At 30.6% G+C, this 17,270-nt stretch overlaps 1 protein-coding gene across 1 annotated transcript; it reads right to left on the bottom strand.

The window, feature by feature from the left end:
- Positions 1 to 7,908: 7,908 nt before the first annotated feature.
- LOC122525934 (UDP-glucosyltransferase 2-like) lies at positions 7,909 to 16,158 on the bottom strand. The gene is made up of 8 exons (XM_043648977.1): positions 15,970 to 16,158; positions 15,099 to 15,169; positions 14,918 to 15,016; positions 14,054 to 14,193; positions 13,159 to 13,472; positions 10,929 to 11,148; positions 8,546 to 8,765; positions 7,909 to 8,261 (listed from the first exon to the last, which is right to left on the bottom strand). The coding sequence occupies exons 1-8, from the start codon at positions 16,156 to 16,158 to the stop codon at positions 7,970 to 7,972; spliced, it is 1,545 nt and encodes a 514-aa protein (XP_043504912.1). The 3' UTR covers positions 7,909 to 7,969.
- Between the last annotated feature and the right edge of the window lie 1,112 nt (positions 16,159 to 17,270).

Below are 17,270 nucleotides of genomic sequence, written 5' to 3'. Positions count from 1 at the left end.
GGGCAAGCTTGTTGCGTGAAATACATTTCTATATGGTAATTGGGAATTTCTGATTGGTCACTTATCTTTGAAATAATTATCAGCCAATCAGGGCTCTTTGCTGATCATTCTTCTTTCTTTTCGCGGCGTCGGTGCTGGAGATCGCACGGATACTATGTCGCTCCGTTAATCTCAGGTAATTAAAAAATATTTTCTAACGTAAATAATTTTCCTATGTACTAACAGAATCTTCTAGCAAATGACTTCTAAGTGATATAATCGAAAGATTACGATAATGTCGAGGATAAGAATATTTGCGTAGAAAAAAATTCCGTGTACATTGGTATGCATTTTTCTACGCGATCATGTATATATCTTGTTTTACAGCATCATTTCTATGGATATCAACTTATAATGTTCAATTTTGATTGTTTTGACTAATAAAGTATATATTTCGACAATTGATATGTTCCTATATACTATTTTTTACTATTCGATTTTTCTATAATAGATGGAAAAAATGCAAAATCATCAAGTAGCCGTGACGTCATCAGATGACGCTATGTCTTTTTGAGGGTGACTACCCCGTATACAACTACGTGCATGGACTGTACGTCACAGCGGCGGTCACTGTGACGTAGGCACCGCCATATTACAAATCTGTCAGCTGTATATGTTCCAGCGTATTGCATCATCCCTTTTAATTCAGGTAATTGAAAAGTATTTTACACCTTTCTATTATATACCAAACGATAGTTACACACAAGATTTTCATACGTGAGTGTTTTCAAAAGGAAATATTAAAAAGTTCGAATGATATCTATGAGAATATAACATCGATGTATCTCGGCTTCCCGTCAATTTCACCAATGTTACTTAACAATAGTTTTTCCTAATTTCCAGCTTTTTCTCACGATATCCGTACTTACTACCATCTCTAATGATTCTCTAATTAATCATTTTTCATAATTATTTCATTTTATAATTCAAAGATCGCATATTTCGTGTTAAATTTGAATTTTATCACATACACACATATAGGCATATATACATAAGTTAGGTTAACCACTCGTACACATACATTCATATATTTGATTTTCTTTCTATTATACTAATGTAATCTTTTTTTCCTTTTTTAGGTTACCGTGCATTGGAAAAGTCCAACAGGAATACATATACTTAGTCTAACAGTTGTGTTTACTATTTTTTATCTTCATATTCATCGAGGTAAGCGTTATTCTTTTTTTAACCATATAGAAATATATAAAAAGAGTGGGAAAGAGAGTGAGAGAGAGAAGGAATAAGAAAACAAAACATTCACCTACAGGCGATTATGAATGTGTATGTATATTTGTAGGTCTTTCTCGAGGTGAAAACAGAAGAATAACCGTCGAAACGAAACGTAAACAGTCGACCACCGAGCATTCGATACCTCTACGAGATATACGCAGAGAGATCTCCATTCCCCTTCCGTCCTTCAATGAGTAAAGATCTAACAAACGTGACGTATTAAACTATTTATTGATTTTATTTTTAACGTTATCTAACGTTTAATACTTCTACATTCTAACATTAAATACTTTAATAAGTTTCTCATTAGATAGAATAGTATACAAAAGTTTTATTTTTTAGATTACTCTTTATCGAGTTATATATTATAACTTAAAAAATTTTCAATTAATATTATACAAGTAGTGAGATTAAGGCAATTAATATTGCTTGAATTTATATTGATTCTTTATGATAAAATATCTTTGAAAGTGTGCAATGCCTTCAGGAATGATTTCAGGAAATATTGTAATATTTAATTGTATGTAATATAATTTTTAGTATGTTTCAGCTTTTCAGAGTTTTATTTAATTTTATTTTATTCATCGTCATCCTAAGGGTAGGATACCCATCCTGCAGTCATCAATGAAGACTAAAAGTAAGTATATTTTTCTATCAAACACTTCTATGATAACTTTAATGGATTTTTATTATAACGATGATATTAATTGTTCTTTTTCTTTTTCTGTTTCAGAACATCATTGCAATCGAGCGCGTAAGCAATGAGGTACTCTACTCGTGTGTTGCATCGTTAAAATAAAATATAAAAAAGTCGGAAAGTAAAATCAGTGTTGTTCGCCGTGTGTAAAAGTTTCGTTTGCTCGGTTAAGAAACTCCGTAAGTTTCTTTTATTCGGTTTAAACGTGTGCTCATCGTCATCCTAAGGGTAGGATACCCATCGTGCATTCATCATTGAAGAATAAATGTAAGTCAATTTTTATATAAAACATTTTCTCAATAATTATAATAATGTTTTTATTTCAATGATCTATATAATCTTGTTTTTATTTTTGTTTCAGATCATCGTTGGAATAGTGTTACAATTTATTAATTAAATTCATTTTAAAATTCGTTTAACACTAGATTTTTTCATTATTGTTTCATTTACTATTTTTTAAAAACTTACAAAAATTGTTTGCATGAAGTAATGGGTAGAGGGGAGGAATTAATATTTACATATATTTCATTATGGTATTAAAAATCAACGTATATTTTAAAAAAATAATATTAAAATTTTATATATATGTAGCATATATAGCAAAAAAATTTGATATGAGTCAAATTGGTTTATTGTTAGTCCATTAATCTAGTGTTAATTGAATTAACTGCATGTAATGCAGTTGTAGAATCAGTGTTAGTGCATTGTCATCGTCATCCTAAGGGTAGGAGACCCATCGTGCATTCATCGATGGAGATACAAAGTGAGTATATTTTTTTATTTAATAATTCAACAAACATTTTAATTGTTGTCAGTAATAGTAATGATATTAATAGTATTTTTTTTTATTTCTGTTTCAGATTGCAATCGCGCGCGAAGCAATATTCGGGAGTGTTTTATCGTTTAAATAGATAATTAAAATCACGGATTAGAAGCACGTTCGTTCGTTCATTTCAATTCGCTCGTGTTACGCGATTGTATTAGAATTTTTTTATATTAAATTGACTGCGACCAAAGCAGTAATTGCATTAGAGTTTTTTCGAGTAAAGTTGTATTTTTATCTTTAAACAGTCGCACAGACTGTTCGCGTATTAGAATCAGTGCATCAATGAAGATTTTTTTACTTGCACTGACTGTGTGCAAAGCAGTCTTTGAATTAGTTTTGTAGAATCAGTGATCGGGCGTAAAACAAATTAAAATCAAACGCGAATTAGAATCAGTGTTGTTCGCCGTATAATAAAATTTCGGTTTCGCGATAAGAAACTCATCTATAGTTTCTTATTTTCGTTTATACCGCGTTTTTAGATTCACGCGAGGTGCATCGCCATGGTGCAATTGAATTTCATCCCATTAGAATGCATTGTAAGTATCCATTTTTATTAACATTTTATTCGTTTTTGTTTGCTATAATTTTGGATCATATTACATATAACTTATCGTTTTGTTCTATTTTATTTTACAGATATGACGACGGACTTTCTACCTTATCAAAGATGTGGGATGAATCTTCGATGGATCATCTATGGATCTTCGGTGGATCTTCGATGGATCTTCGATGCATCTTCTCCTATACCATATATTGAGGCATTCTTCGATGATGAGACTACAACACTTGCTGCAAAGTAGGAGTGTTTTGGAGCCATCGTAGAACTTCTTATGCCGTGAGTTAAAATTTAAAGTCCCTCCAGAGCTCAATCATGTCGAGGATGAAAGGTCCTAATCGGCACGAGCTACTGGTTGTAATTATTTAAAGAAATTATTGACGAGCACATGAGTAATTCTTCTTTTGGAATTACTCATGAAAATTGTATATTGTATTGTATGTTATATTGTATATTTTATTAGTTCAGGATAGGTTTTCTTGTCTCACCGGTTAAATTCATTTAATTATTAATGTAATTAATTAATACACTTTCTTTTTTATTATGTGTATTGTTCGTGGTTAGTAGTGGTGAAATCGAGCATTTATTTACTCGTTTTCGTCCAGAAAAGCATGTAATAAATGTCTTACATGCATTGCTTCGTATTTAGTTTATCTAATCGCGATTATTTTTGATGTATCGATATTTCGATATTATAAATAAATGAGCAAGAAGACAAACTCTTTCGCGACGGATAGATTCTAGCAGTTAAGTGGTGGCTCAAAGCCCAGTTCTTTTATTAGAACAGCCAACTTAATGAAAGGAGTCGTCCGAGGTTTTTAAATATATTAAAAGATATTAAAAGATTTTCAAAGTAATTATTTATCAAATAAATTGTAGAGTCCTTAGTCGCTTAGATGAATTTTCATTAAAATGTTTTTATGTGTTGTATATTTATGTGTCTTTAATCATATTTTTTTAGATCAGGATTTTCAGCTTCTAATTTACTAACCTCCCGTTTCTCCCCCCTATACTTTCTGCGTTCTCATCTATACGTGGGCCCAGGTGCTACTCGTATGGGTGAGAAACGGTTAGTATAGGTTTAGTTTTAAGTTTTTCCCCTATTGGCGGCTGTCATTGTGCTAGTGATTGTACGATGTACTTTACACCTGTATGTGCGTATTAGGTAGTGTGTACTGTACATCGTTTCGTGATATATAGTTTTTAATTATTGCATTATTTATCACTTAGAATACTACTTAGTATAGCACACCTAGAGTTAGGTATGATATGAAAAATACACATGGTTGTATTTTTCTATTTATATTAAATTTTTCTCATTTTTTTTTGTAATATATAAAATCGTTTTGAATAGTAGAGTTAACGCATTTATTTGTGGAAACTTTGATATACTTGTACATTACTAGTATGCATATATACTAGTATGTACCAGTATTTTTGCTTTAGTCATTATTGCAATAATCATTAGCCTTGGCAGTCGATTACAGCATTGGTACGTACTCCCATAAGTTTAGAAAACACGCGTTTGAACTAGGGTGTCGGAGGTGCCCCGGGGCATGCTCTCTAGTTTAGGCTTTTGCACCCTGGTGGTATGTGAGAGAATCGTGGAGTGAGTGGGTGGGTATGTATGTATATTTGCTCTTTTTAAATATGGGTAATTGGCAGGCAGGTAGCATATTTCTCTGAGCGAATGTGAAAACTTTAATTTTAAGTAGGTAGGATCCAGGATGGGCACTAGGCTTGCTTCCACTCCGGAGTGGAAATTCCGCCTCCTGGTTTATACAGATTGTTACAAAAATTTTTTTTTTTATTCATTCCATTATGCTTACTTTGTAAATTTATTTTGTAACTCTTCTGTAATTTTTATTATGTATCATGAGATTCGAAGGAATTTGCAACGATTTGAAAGATTCATTTCTATTTCGATTCTATCTCGAACGAGATAGAGTCGAACAAATTCGCAAATACTTTGATCCATTTGATACTTAGTTTTAAGTATTGTAACTAACACTTCGCACTATCGCGATTTAGTATTTGAAATATTTGATATAATTCAGTATAAAGAATAAATTGAATGAAAATATTGCAAGAAAATGCATAACATTTATTGCTTTATTTATTTCAATTCTATTTTATTTTTTGACATTAAAAGTGCGACGTGTTATTAGGTCATCGATAATTGTCTGCTTGGACATTCGTTTAATTGTGCTCGTGTATATGTCAATGAACTCTAAGTTCATTGATAGTTCACGAGCTTTACTATTGAACAGAAAATGTAAATTAATTTTTTAATAATTTTGAATTAGAAATGTAACATAATACAAGTTAATTTGCAAAAGTAGTATGAAAGATCTTATCTCTCTCGCTCGTAAAAAATGTCCAATGCAGTTTTCAGGGAATGAAGAAAGAAGAGGTTAAATGCCGAAGAGGCTAATGCCGAAGAGGCCCCCACTTAATTGTGGCTGAAGAGGGCAACTACATAGACTTTTGAGTTATTTTCAAGGGTTCAAACAGCAAGTTCGAACTTTTCGAGAATAGCTCTCTAGTCATATTTTATATTTTATTATATTATTTTCTTGCTCGTCATTAATTTGTAGTTGTAATTGGAGATGATGGACCATTCCATCTCCTTGGGACACCAAATATGTGTCCATCAAAATTTTCATAAAGATGCATATGTGTTTAGTTAGAGTCAAAAATATTACAATTTTTGTATTATTAAATTTTGAAGCTTAAATAACGTTCGGTTAATATTACAGTAATTTCTCTTTTCTTGTTTCGCCTTTAAGATTTTTCACTTTGATCGTATTTTATTAAATTTGCAATTTTTCTTTTCTATATAATGCAGTTTAAAAGTATTTCATTATAATTAATAGATATTATTTTTTTAGTAACTTAGTATTCTTATTTTTCCTATTTCTTTATTTTTATTTATTTTATATAAATGTAAAATCACACGCGTTTAAATTTAATCTTATTGCAACGGTAATTAGAGATTTGATAAAAAGTAAATAAAGGATTCAATTGAAAAGTGCATCTAGGAATTGGACCACTTATATGTCAGGCTATTGTATCACTTGATTGTATGATTAATATAGTTTTCTTCTTGTTACAGGTGATCATCGTTGGATTTATCATCAAACCTTCTGGATCCTTTTTTATTTGAGTGGCTTAAATTGCTTCATTTTAAAATATATATATAAATGCATTTCTGAAGGCACACACATGTTTATATATTAAAAATTAAATATAATTATATAAAATTCTATATTACAATATAACTATACTATATATACTATTAAAGTATATGTCATGTACTATCATATACTATCAAAGATTATTGCATTCTTTTATAGTATTGTACCGTCATCGCATTAAGTATCTACTATCGCCCATTGATGGTCAGATTAGTAAAATCTCCCACTCATGACGTTTCCACATTTGTAATTATTAATAATTAAATAAATAATTAATTAATAAAGTTAGCAATTATGGATTTAAATTAACATTTTGTTAACAATTAAATGCATTTATTTATTGTTTCTGCTGTTTTCCTTCAATCTTTATTTCCAAGAAATGGTATATTCGAGTTTTTAAAATAATGTTTTTCTAAGTTCGGAGACAATTATATGCAAATTTAATTACGAAAACAATTTTTATTTTATTTAATTTTAAAAATGTGAACCACTGATCACCAAACTGTGATAAAGTTTTTATCACAGTGGTATATTAAAAACTATGCACTACTTTTTCTATAATTCGATAGCATTCTTTAATTATGCACTGCAGAAATTCTATTTGAACCAGTTGGATAACATATATTATTAATTCCCTTTTCTTATAGAAATAATTTAACTAAAAAATCATACCTTAATTTACTTTAGAACTATGTTAAACTGTTGATCGTAGAAATCATCGAAAATAACGAGAATATGTTAGGAGAATTGCAAAATGTTCTATTATTAAACGAAGATTTTATTACCGCATGAATAAGAGATCAACGACATTAAAGATCAGATAAGTAATTTAAAAATAAAATAAAAGACTAATTTTAAAATTAAATTTGTATTTTATTGTATTTGAAACTTAGAAATTCATTTTCTCCAAAACTAATAATTTAAACTACATGAATAATACTATTGTAAGGATATTTAAGCTTTATTTTAAATGGTATGTCACTTGATTTTTTTAACCATTTAGAATTTTGAAGAGGGTTAGTTTAAGAGTAGGTAAATTATGACAAGGATCTCTCCTCTTTGAAAACAAAATACATCTATCTCGCATTTTGTGGAAAAATCACTAGATTTGATACTAATCCAGGTGAACGTTTCTCGTTGGGACATCTTGTATATATACAAGACAGTATCATAATATCGTAAATTTTTTTATATTAAATATAGAAACGTGGTTGACACTTTATTCAATAAATTATGCTACCGTTGTATCGATTTTATCTTGAGAACGTACAATGGAATCTCGTGTGTGATTTAAATAGTTGGCTCAATTTCGAATGAATACAAAAAAAAATATATATATATAAAAAAATTAAAATATAATATCTATCATTTTATTATTTATTATACCTTGTTTGATCATTAAAACATATTTTGTTCAATTGATATCATTCCTTTTTGGATTTACTGTGTTCTATATAAAGATACAAATAATTTCGTGCAGTTTTTCTAAGAACAATAAAGCACGCACCACTGATGAATATTAAAATCATGAGAATTAGAAGGATCAGTAGTATCGTCGAATAATAATCGATCCATGACATATCCCGAGCGTGATAGCGCAAGTGTTTAGAATTAGGAAACTTCAGAACGTGTTCAACATTCCAAATTGCTTTCTCCATTGGACGTACTAGTTCATCCTTTAAAATGGCCGATATTAGTTTGATATTGTGCAAGTATCTGCAAGGAAACACTATATATATTATTAACGTTCTAATGTGTAATATAGCTTGAAATTATTAAAGCAACATTATGTTCTATCAATCTCATCATTTGAATCATCGTCATTACATATATATATGAATTATGACTATTATCACAGTTAGTTTCACTATTAAAATCATCCTCATTACACATGTATGTATATAAGTAATAATTATTATTATCATCCTATTGTTATATCTATCCCAAAAGATATTATTTTGGCTATTTAATGATTAAACTCTAAATTTTGGTAGTCTTACGTTTTATTTTCCACGACTTCTGTGATAGTTCGTACGATCAATTCTTCCGTCATGGTGTCAACGTTTAAGGTAAGCCCGATCCCAGCATCGAGAATTTTCCTAGCATTGAAAAGTTGATCGCCAAAGAAAGGCATGGCTATCAGAGGTACGGAATGATGCACAGCTTCCTGCAATGACTGCAGACCACCCTGCATCACGTAGACCATCACCTTTGGATGCGCTGCAAGTGAAAGTAACGCTTTGTCGATGGTTTACTGTCGAACATTTACCCGAACGTTCAAACGACCACAAGAAGATGCTGAGAGGTTGGAAGTTGGACGGAAGGAATGAACTGATATCAGGAGTTTCTTTAGTATGGAATATTCCTCCAAGGAAAATTCCCATTTAGGTTCTATCTATGTGTACTCTCTCTCTCTCTCTCTCTCTCTCTCTCTACGTTAATTTCTTCTTCATAAAATAAGAAACTTTCAAGCATAAAATATATAATAAAAATAAAGAATCAAGGTATAGAATAAAATGAATATGAATAAAAACTCTAACAAATTTATATAGATAAAGAAGAAGATAAGATGTGTAACATGCAAAGTTCGTTTGTTTGCATATAAGATAGGATGAGGAAAATAAACGTATAGTTTGATTTAGTCCAATGTAAAGTAAAGTAGTTTTACTACATATCCATAATGTTATATAGTATATTACTGTGTAGAGTTAATATTAAAAGCTATACAGTAGTATGCTACTTAAAAAATAATGAAAAATAGATAAAAAATATTAGAGATAAAGATATTTATAATATACTAAATAAAAAGTTCAACTCTTAAAAGTTGTAACATAGTATTTATATAAAATATATAATAAAATCGTAAAAAATATATTGGAAATAAAAAAAGATAGAAAGATAGACAGAGAGAGAGAGTACATATCTCGTACTTTTACCATCAGATTTCATAAATTTCAAACAGATCGAAATTTAAAGCGATTCGAAAGCTTTGGAAAGAGTTACTACGAGTTGGAAGTTCAGTCGCACGATACTAAAGACTTCGAGAGCCAAAGAAAGATTCAAGGAAGTCCCGAAGATCGTCTTCGCAAAATCGAATACTTACGCTCTTAGTTTTGAAACTGGATAACTTGGATGTATTATCGGCCATCGACTTGTGTTACATTGACTTGGTCGATACGAGACATTCGAAAAGAACGAATCGATTGAAAGTATACGGTTCATATATAACACAGTAAATCAAGCTTAAACAATAAATATCGTTTATTGATTTCGCATAAAAAAAAAAGGAAGGAACTTATGGGACAGCCTTATAAATAGCTATTTTGGTATTTGTATCTGAATTAGTATCTGAAAACACCCTATAAATAAGTATACTATACTGTATTTATAGATGTATATATTATTTAGTAGCGGTTTCTTTCTCTCGTAACTTCAGATCACTATTAGTATTTACTTTGAGAGCGAATCGAAAAGTAGGAGCTAGCCAGCAAACGATCTCGAAATTGAATTATTCAATTCGAAGGAGCTCGCACGAATTATCGATTCTAGTAATCGTTTCTGGCAGAAACCATTCCATAAAAGTAAGAGAAAAAAAGCAAAATAGAGAGAGAAAGAGAGAGAGAGAGTTTTGTGGGTAAAGAAAACTATAGCGTGAGAAGGACGCTTCTTTCAAAGTAATTTCCTATAAAAGGGAAATTTTCTATTGTCTGTTAAGTGCCGTGTAAGATGCGAACGCCATCTTCCAAGTAATTACGTTCGAATCGTTTGACGGTTAATGTTTAAAGTGAGCATTCCGCGTTGAGTAAAGAAAATTAACGCCTCTTGTAAATGAAAGGTATCGTACGAAGTCGGATGCAACTTCGTTAAAGACGCTGAAAGCAAGAGAACCTAAGAGTGCCGCCATTAAATTCGGCCCTTTACGAAGCTCCAAACGTTTTTCCCTTTCCCTATTCACGTTATTAACTTTACAATTATAAATAGTGCGTCCCGTTAATTATCGTCTACTTTGAAAATTAAATTGACGTATGATTTTCTCATTTTTATTAACCAAAAGGAAAAGGAATTAATTTGAATTTAACTCGCAATTAAATAAATTTATCTAAATATCATTTGTAAATGTTATTTTCAATATTATCTATTAAGTTCGTTAATAAATAGAATGCCAAAATTTGAAATTATTCATAATTTAATAAAGTTAAGTATCTTTTGTTTAAATAAATAACATTAGTTAGTATTTTTTGGAGATTAAAAATATTTGGTATTTTATATATTAATATATCTTGGAAAAGTAGTTGATCAAAGTTTAGCCTTTAACTGGATAAGAAGAAAAACAAGTAGAAGAAGAAGAAGAAAAAGAAAAAGAAGTGGTAACAGTAGCCATACCAAGAACCGCTTGTTGTGGAACCCACTTCACAAATTTGATGTTGCTCGACTGAATAGCCATGTCTCCGGCATGTTTCCATAGAACTCTTTGCTTGAGCGAGCCCAAGGCGTTGCACAATGCATTCAAAGGGTCACTGGGTAGCTGGTGAGTTTGCAGATTCGAACCGAGAGAAAAATAAATGGCTCCGTTTACGGCGCCATCCAAAAATTTACGAATATCCTGGAAAAAAGATCATCGATGTTTCTGCACAATCTATGAATATATTTTGATTTTGATCTATTCTCAGAGTGATGGAGTGATGGAGTGACAAAATAAAAAAAAATAACAAAGATGTTCCAGAGGTAGTAATAATTATTAGATTACCCTAAGTATTAGTTAATATAATTGTTTCTAAACCATTGTATGAGAAAATAAATTGTTATAAATATATTACAATTTAGTAATTATGCCATGTATTATGCATTTATGTATTTCGATTTAAAATAAAATTGGATAAAATTTTGTTGTTCCCTAATAGTTGTTATAGTTTGAAGTAAAGTAAATGCGGGTATGCGGAAATGTTCTTCGGGAAAATGTTTCGTTTTTCGTTCCCATGGGTAAGGATGGAATGAGGACCGGTAAACAGCAATGACCCTTACTTTCGCATCGCAATGTTGAGCCCTAGGTAAACTTTCCCCAACAGTAGTCACCTGTGAGAACGACTACGTATTATCCCCGAGAGAAATCATGCTCCTGCGACGCACAATTTTGTCGTTTGGTATAACCATGGACTCGCAGGAGATATAGGTGATCGCTTCGAGGGACTATGCTGATGAATTTTGGCCAACGTTTCAGCCTGTTATACTCTAGAGCTTATATATCTATACAGATATATTTATACATAAGTTGAATCGTATAACATGATAATCAATACCTATATACTTACTAAATTCTTGATATAGAAAGATACGTGAAAACGAATATGTTAAAAGGTTAATCATTTTCAATTTAATTTACATCTCAATTAATGTTTTATATATAAAATTAAATGAAAGAAAAAAGAATATTAAAAGTCTATAATTTCAAATTAAATTGATTATATATTAATTCATGTTGTGCGTAATTTCTTTCTATACTAATTTATATAGAATTTAATTACATCAAACGAAAAATAGTTTAATCGATATCCTTATTACCCATACCATTTATTTAAAGCTATTTATATGAATATATGTATATGAATGAATGTTAAACGATTCGACAGAACAGAATGAATAATTATTGCTAATGTACCGCATCGTGGTACGAGTAAATTTCGAATAATATCTCGTTAATGTCGTTATCTCGATTAATCGTGATATAAAGTATTACATGTTACTTCGAAAAATTAATTCTTATCGTAAATGAATCTCTTGGTTTTCTATATTTACAACGGTAGCCAATTAATTGATTTTATCGTGAATATCCTTTAAATTGGCGATATTTACGTTTATTACGATCGTAATTGCAATAAAAATTAAAAAAAAAAAAAAGGAAAAGGATCGAAAAAAAAGTGATAATTTTTTAATTGACCAAATTGGTATGATGTTACGTGAACTATTGATTCGAATTTTTTTTATAAAGGTAGAAAATTTGAAAAATATGTCTCGCACAAATTTTAATAATAACAATGATAATAATGACGATGACGATCGACAGTATTATTAAAAGTAATAATTACAATGGGCAACGATTATTTTGACTTCCGTGGTACATAATTTCGCGTTTTTTTCTTCTCGATATGAAAGGATTATTTTAACACCGTTTTCATACTTTTATAATCAAACGCGGCTATTCAGCGACGATTTGGCCGTTAATCGTATTTTACAATGCGAAAGAGGATTAACTATTATTTGTGCAAAATTGCGTGTGATAGAGATACATTGTTTTTTTATTCATTGTTTTATTTATTGAAGAAATATTATTATTATTGTTATTATTATTATTAGAGAAATATTTTCATAAAATATCTCTTGATTTTTTCCAGAATGTATAATTGTATTCTATTAAAGATTTGTTTTCTAAATTTCATTTTTAAATCATACAACGAGATAAAAGAAATATTTAAATAAAATACGTAGTTTCTTCGTATGAATACTCGTCTATAAATAGTTGTATTACTTTTGAAATAACATTTCCATTAAAACTAATAAATGGCATAATCACTTTATTACAAACGGATGGTATAAGGAATAAAATGAAACGAAATACCTTAGGTAAAGATCCAATTTGTTCATTGATTTGAAGACTGTGAACTTCGATCACATTTGGTAATAGTGGTTTTGGATAACCTAGAACGTGATTATTGCCTAATATAATCAAGCTAAAGTTTCTATCTATATCGTAAAGAGGCGTATCTGGTACGAGCTTGTCAGCTATCTGTTGTGCTCTTGGCAAATGCCAGTATCTATAATAGAACCTGGTCCAGCTCGTATATAATACATTCCAAATTCTCTCGTCCATGCTCATTCGATTTGTGAAGGGGTAAGCCATATCGGGATTCAACATTGGATCGTCCGGATTTCCTGAAAGTAACGAGAATACGATCGACTACGATTGACATTCTCGCGATCTGTATCTACAAACTTGATTTATATACTATATTGTACTATTATTTTTAAAAACAAATATTTAATATATCACAAGAATAAATATAGTCGAATATATTACATGTAATATATTATAATATAAATCGATTTATTTTATTATAATAAATTAGAAGACAACCCACACACCCCCCCAGAGAAATACCGATAGAAACGAAGATAAAGCAAGACACATTGGCCCTTTCGTATTTCCGTTTTCTTTCTCTTTTATTTCTCGTCCGATACAAGTTAAAGCACTACCGAGCAATCTATCCGTTTTCTAGAAGGTTTTCGACCTTCCAACGATTGCTCGCACTTTCTGTTTTACCGACAATTTACGTCAATTTCCGAGTTGGGTAACGACGTTCGTTTGGGAATGCTAGAAAGCACGAAATTCGACGAACAACCATAGTCACGTTTGTGCTCGTCCTTTCTATTAGGATACTTGGATTTCCTAAATAATTGCTTTTATCGGGAAAATTGTGCTTTTTTACTTGGATATTTACAAAATAGTTGCTTACCAATCGAATCCATGACATATGGAAGATTTCCAACACTTAAAAATCCAATTAGTACGGGAAAGTTATAATGTTTCACTAGAGAGTAATAGCAATGAAACCATAATTGTTCGATTATAATTGCATCGAAAGTTTTTCTTTTTCTAAAACACATATTGAAATTAATGATTATTTTCTTTATATGAACATTTGTACTACGCACACGTAAAATTACATAAGCGTGTTCACATATTATGGTACCTAAATTCTCTACAGAAAATAAGAAAGAGTAGAAGAAAGAAAAAAAAAGAAAAAAAAGAAAAAAAGAAAGAAAAAGAGATTTTACAGGTCAGAACAACTTCTTTAAAAGTACAGGAAAAACGCGTCGAAGACAGTGGGGAAAAGTTTTCTCTCACGTTTCAGCCATGTCTCTGAAAGATTTCGCCAGCTTGCCCGTGCGGATAGAATTTCTTTCGATAACGTTAGGTGAATATACAAGCGTTAGATAAATATTTGTATGTATGTAGTAGTGCCTGGGTACGCGATAACAGTGAATATAATGCTATCATATTATATTATGCATACAAAAAATATTCCTCTATTTTAATATTTAATTTATTTTATATAATAGATTAGTTATTTTATAATAGATTAAATTGTTACTATTTGTAAAAAAATAAAAAAATAAAAGAACAATTTAAAGAATCATTTAAAGAAAGACAATAATTGATTTAAATGTGAATGGCCAAGCAACATTTGATTACTAGTTCCCTTTTAGATTTGTAAAGGGAACAATACTACCTATTGTATATTATGAGAAGGTGTTAGTAGAAGAATGTCTTGTACCCGTAAAAGGGAGAGTAAAAGGATACAATTAATTTAAATTACTTAAGTAATTCCATAATTTGGTCACTGAAGAGCTGCTCGGCACAAAGATCGTTAGCTTCTTTCATATTTTTCATTAAAATCTCGTAAGCATTCATATGTCTGTGGAAAAAAAAACACCCAAAAATATAAACATTTAATTTATCTATAATTTTAAAAAAATTCACATTTTTTGGTAACTTACCTAAGTTTAGTACAATCACTTTTACGATATGTGAACGAGAGATCAACATCCTCATAATTTGGTATACTTTTCTAAAGAAAACAATATTACATTGTACTATAATAAAAGATTGTTTCATTTCGTTCTTTCCGTTCACGCTAACGGGTACAATTTATCACCGATTCGAGAGAAGAGAAAGAGAAAGAGAGAAAAAGAAAGGGGGATAAAATTAAAAAAAAGAAGAAGAAGAAAAGGAAAGAACGAGGTACTATCGGAGCACGAGAGGACACATTTAGCAAAGAGAAATGTTAGTAAGAGTAAATTGAAGGTGAACAAAGTTTGCGTAACTTTGAGCTCAAGTTTAGAGAGAGAGAGAGAGAGGGAGAGAAAATGTGGTGAAGGAATAGATCTAAGGGTAGCGTACGAAATAAGAGAAAGAGAGAGAGGGAGAAAGAGAAAGAAGAAGAAAAAAATAAAAAGTAGAACGAGAAAGAGAAAACGTAGATGAAGTAGGAAAAGAGTCGGATGTCTATTTGAAATATTCCCCAAACTTTTTTCGACCGAGTTCTAGAAAATTATTGAATTATTAAAACGCCGTTATGAACTAGTTTGAAGCGTTCTTCGCAATCCACTTGACTTGGCTTTTATCTGAATGAAAGATGTCGTCTTTGGAATAAATTGAAATTCGACGTTTCCCGAATTTGATATGTTATTTATGGTTATTACAATTTTAGATATCTATTTGATACACATTATGTGTAGAATTGTCATATCAGTAATAGTACCAATGAATTACTGTAAACGTTGCGAGAATTACAAATAGGTATTGTTTATGATTATTATAGTCATAGATACCTACGCAGAGTATACATGAAGTGTAAAATAGACATACCTTTAATGGTATCGTTGAAATGACAGTAACATTGTGACCACGCATTGCCAATGCCTGCATCAGTGCTTGGAATGGTTGTTGATGACTATAACTCGCACTAGGACAAATGCCTAGAATGCGAAATCCATCGACTAGGAAACTCCACTCGCGAAATATGAGAATTATTGAGAGTATCAGAACGATGTTCATTTTGTACTATTTCGATATTCTCCTACCGGCGATTATTTTTTTGAAACGACGAGAGGGAACGCACTAAGGCTTTAGGAAACGATCGTATTGAACGTTCTAAACAATTTTGAACAAGTTTTTGAGCTTTTTGAAATTGTTCTAAACACCAAAAGAGAATCTAGTAGTTAAAGGAAAAGAAGAAGAGAAAGGAGAAAAGGAGTTCGGTATGAACTTGTATGAACAATTCAGAGCACGTTTCACGATCAGTTTGCTTGGTGCCACGGTAAATAAGTGAACGACTTTCTCATTGGCCAGTCCATAGCTCTCTCTCTCTATTTTTTTCCTTTCTTCTACTTCCTTCTTCTTTTTCTTCCTCTTCTTCTTCATCTTCTTCTTCTTCTTCCTTTTCTTAGTTTCACGTAAGAAAGAAATAATTCAAGACTCGTCTGACACGTGACAGATATTTCTGTATGTGACTCTAAAGACAAAGGATTCTATTCAAAGCTAATGAGAATTTCATCGAAGTCGTTTTCTTATCAATTGGAGGAGGCCTTGATACTGATAATACTGTCTTTATATAATCGTAAGCTATTTATATATATACTATAATTATTTTCAATGTTTTTGAATGTTCTCTGTATGAAATATTCTCTGTAAAATTGATTTATTTTCGTAGCAAAATAATCTTGCAATTCATCGATATAAAAAGTAACGCAAAAATATATTATATTGAATTTTTATAAAGTCATATGAAGATTATTAAAATTTTTCAAATAAAATCAATAATATCATTCATAATATTATATATTTGTGAAAATAAGTTATGTTACGTTTAATATTTGTTCGAAATCCTTTTACCAGAACCTGTCCAATAAGAATTGAAAGCTAATTAATCTTGAAAGAAAATCAGAAACGTAACTAAAAATAAAAGTGATCGTTTTCACTCGGAGCGACCTGATTTCAGGAAAGTGTAGACGGATTACCTGACATAGTACCATTAGCTTCGAACGTAGAACTCGTTGCTTGTTGGCAGAGAGAAGTGAGAGAAGGTTTGTCGCAAGAGGAAATGTTTCTGTTGCTCTCTAAGAACGAAGAGAAATCGGCGGTGGCACGTCTTGAGGAAAACATTTCGA

Source organism: Polistes fuscatus, unplaced genomic scaffold, assembly GCF_010416935.1.
Source record: "Polistes fuscatus isolate 324 unplaced genomic scaffold, CU_Pfus_HIC Scaffold10, whole genome shotgun sequence".
NCBI classification, from domain to species: Eukaryota; Metazoa; Arthropoda; class Insecta; order Hymenoptera; family Vespidae; genus Polistes; species Polistes fuscatus.
Note: the sequence above shows the minus strand (reverse complement) of the source record. Positions and strands in the feature narration are given on the sequence as shown.

Bases quoted from the DNA above. Each gene is read 5' to 3' on its own strand.
- LOC122525934 (XM_043648977.1), bottom strand. From the start codon at position 16,158: ATGAACATCGTTCTGATACTCTCAATAATTCTCATATTTCGCGAGTGG. The intron at 14,194-14,917 runs GTAATTTAAATT...TATGTGTTTTAG, and splicing joins CAAATTATGGAATTACTTAA to AAAAAGAAAAACTTTCGATG. The intron at 13,473-14,053 runs GTAAGCAACTAT...CGTTACTTTCAG, and splicing joins ATATGTCATGGATTCGATTG to GAAATCCGGACGATCCAATG.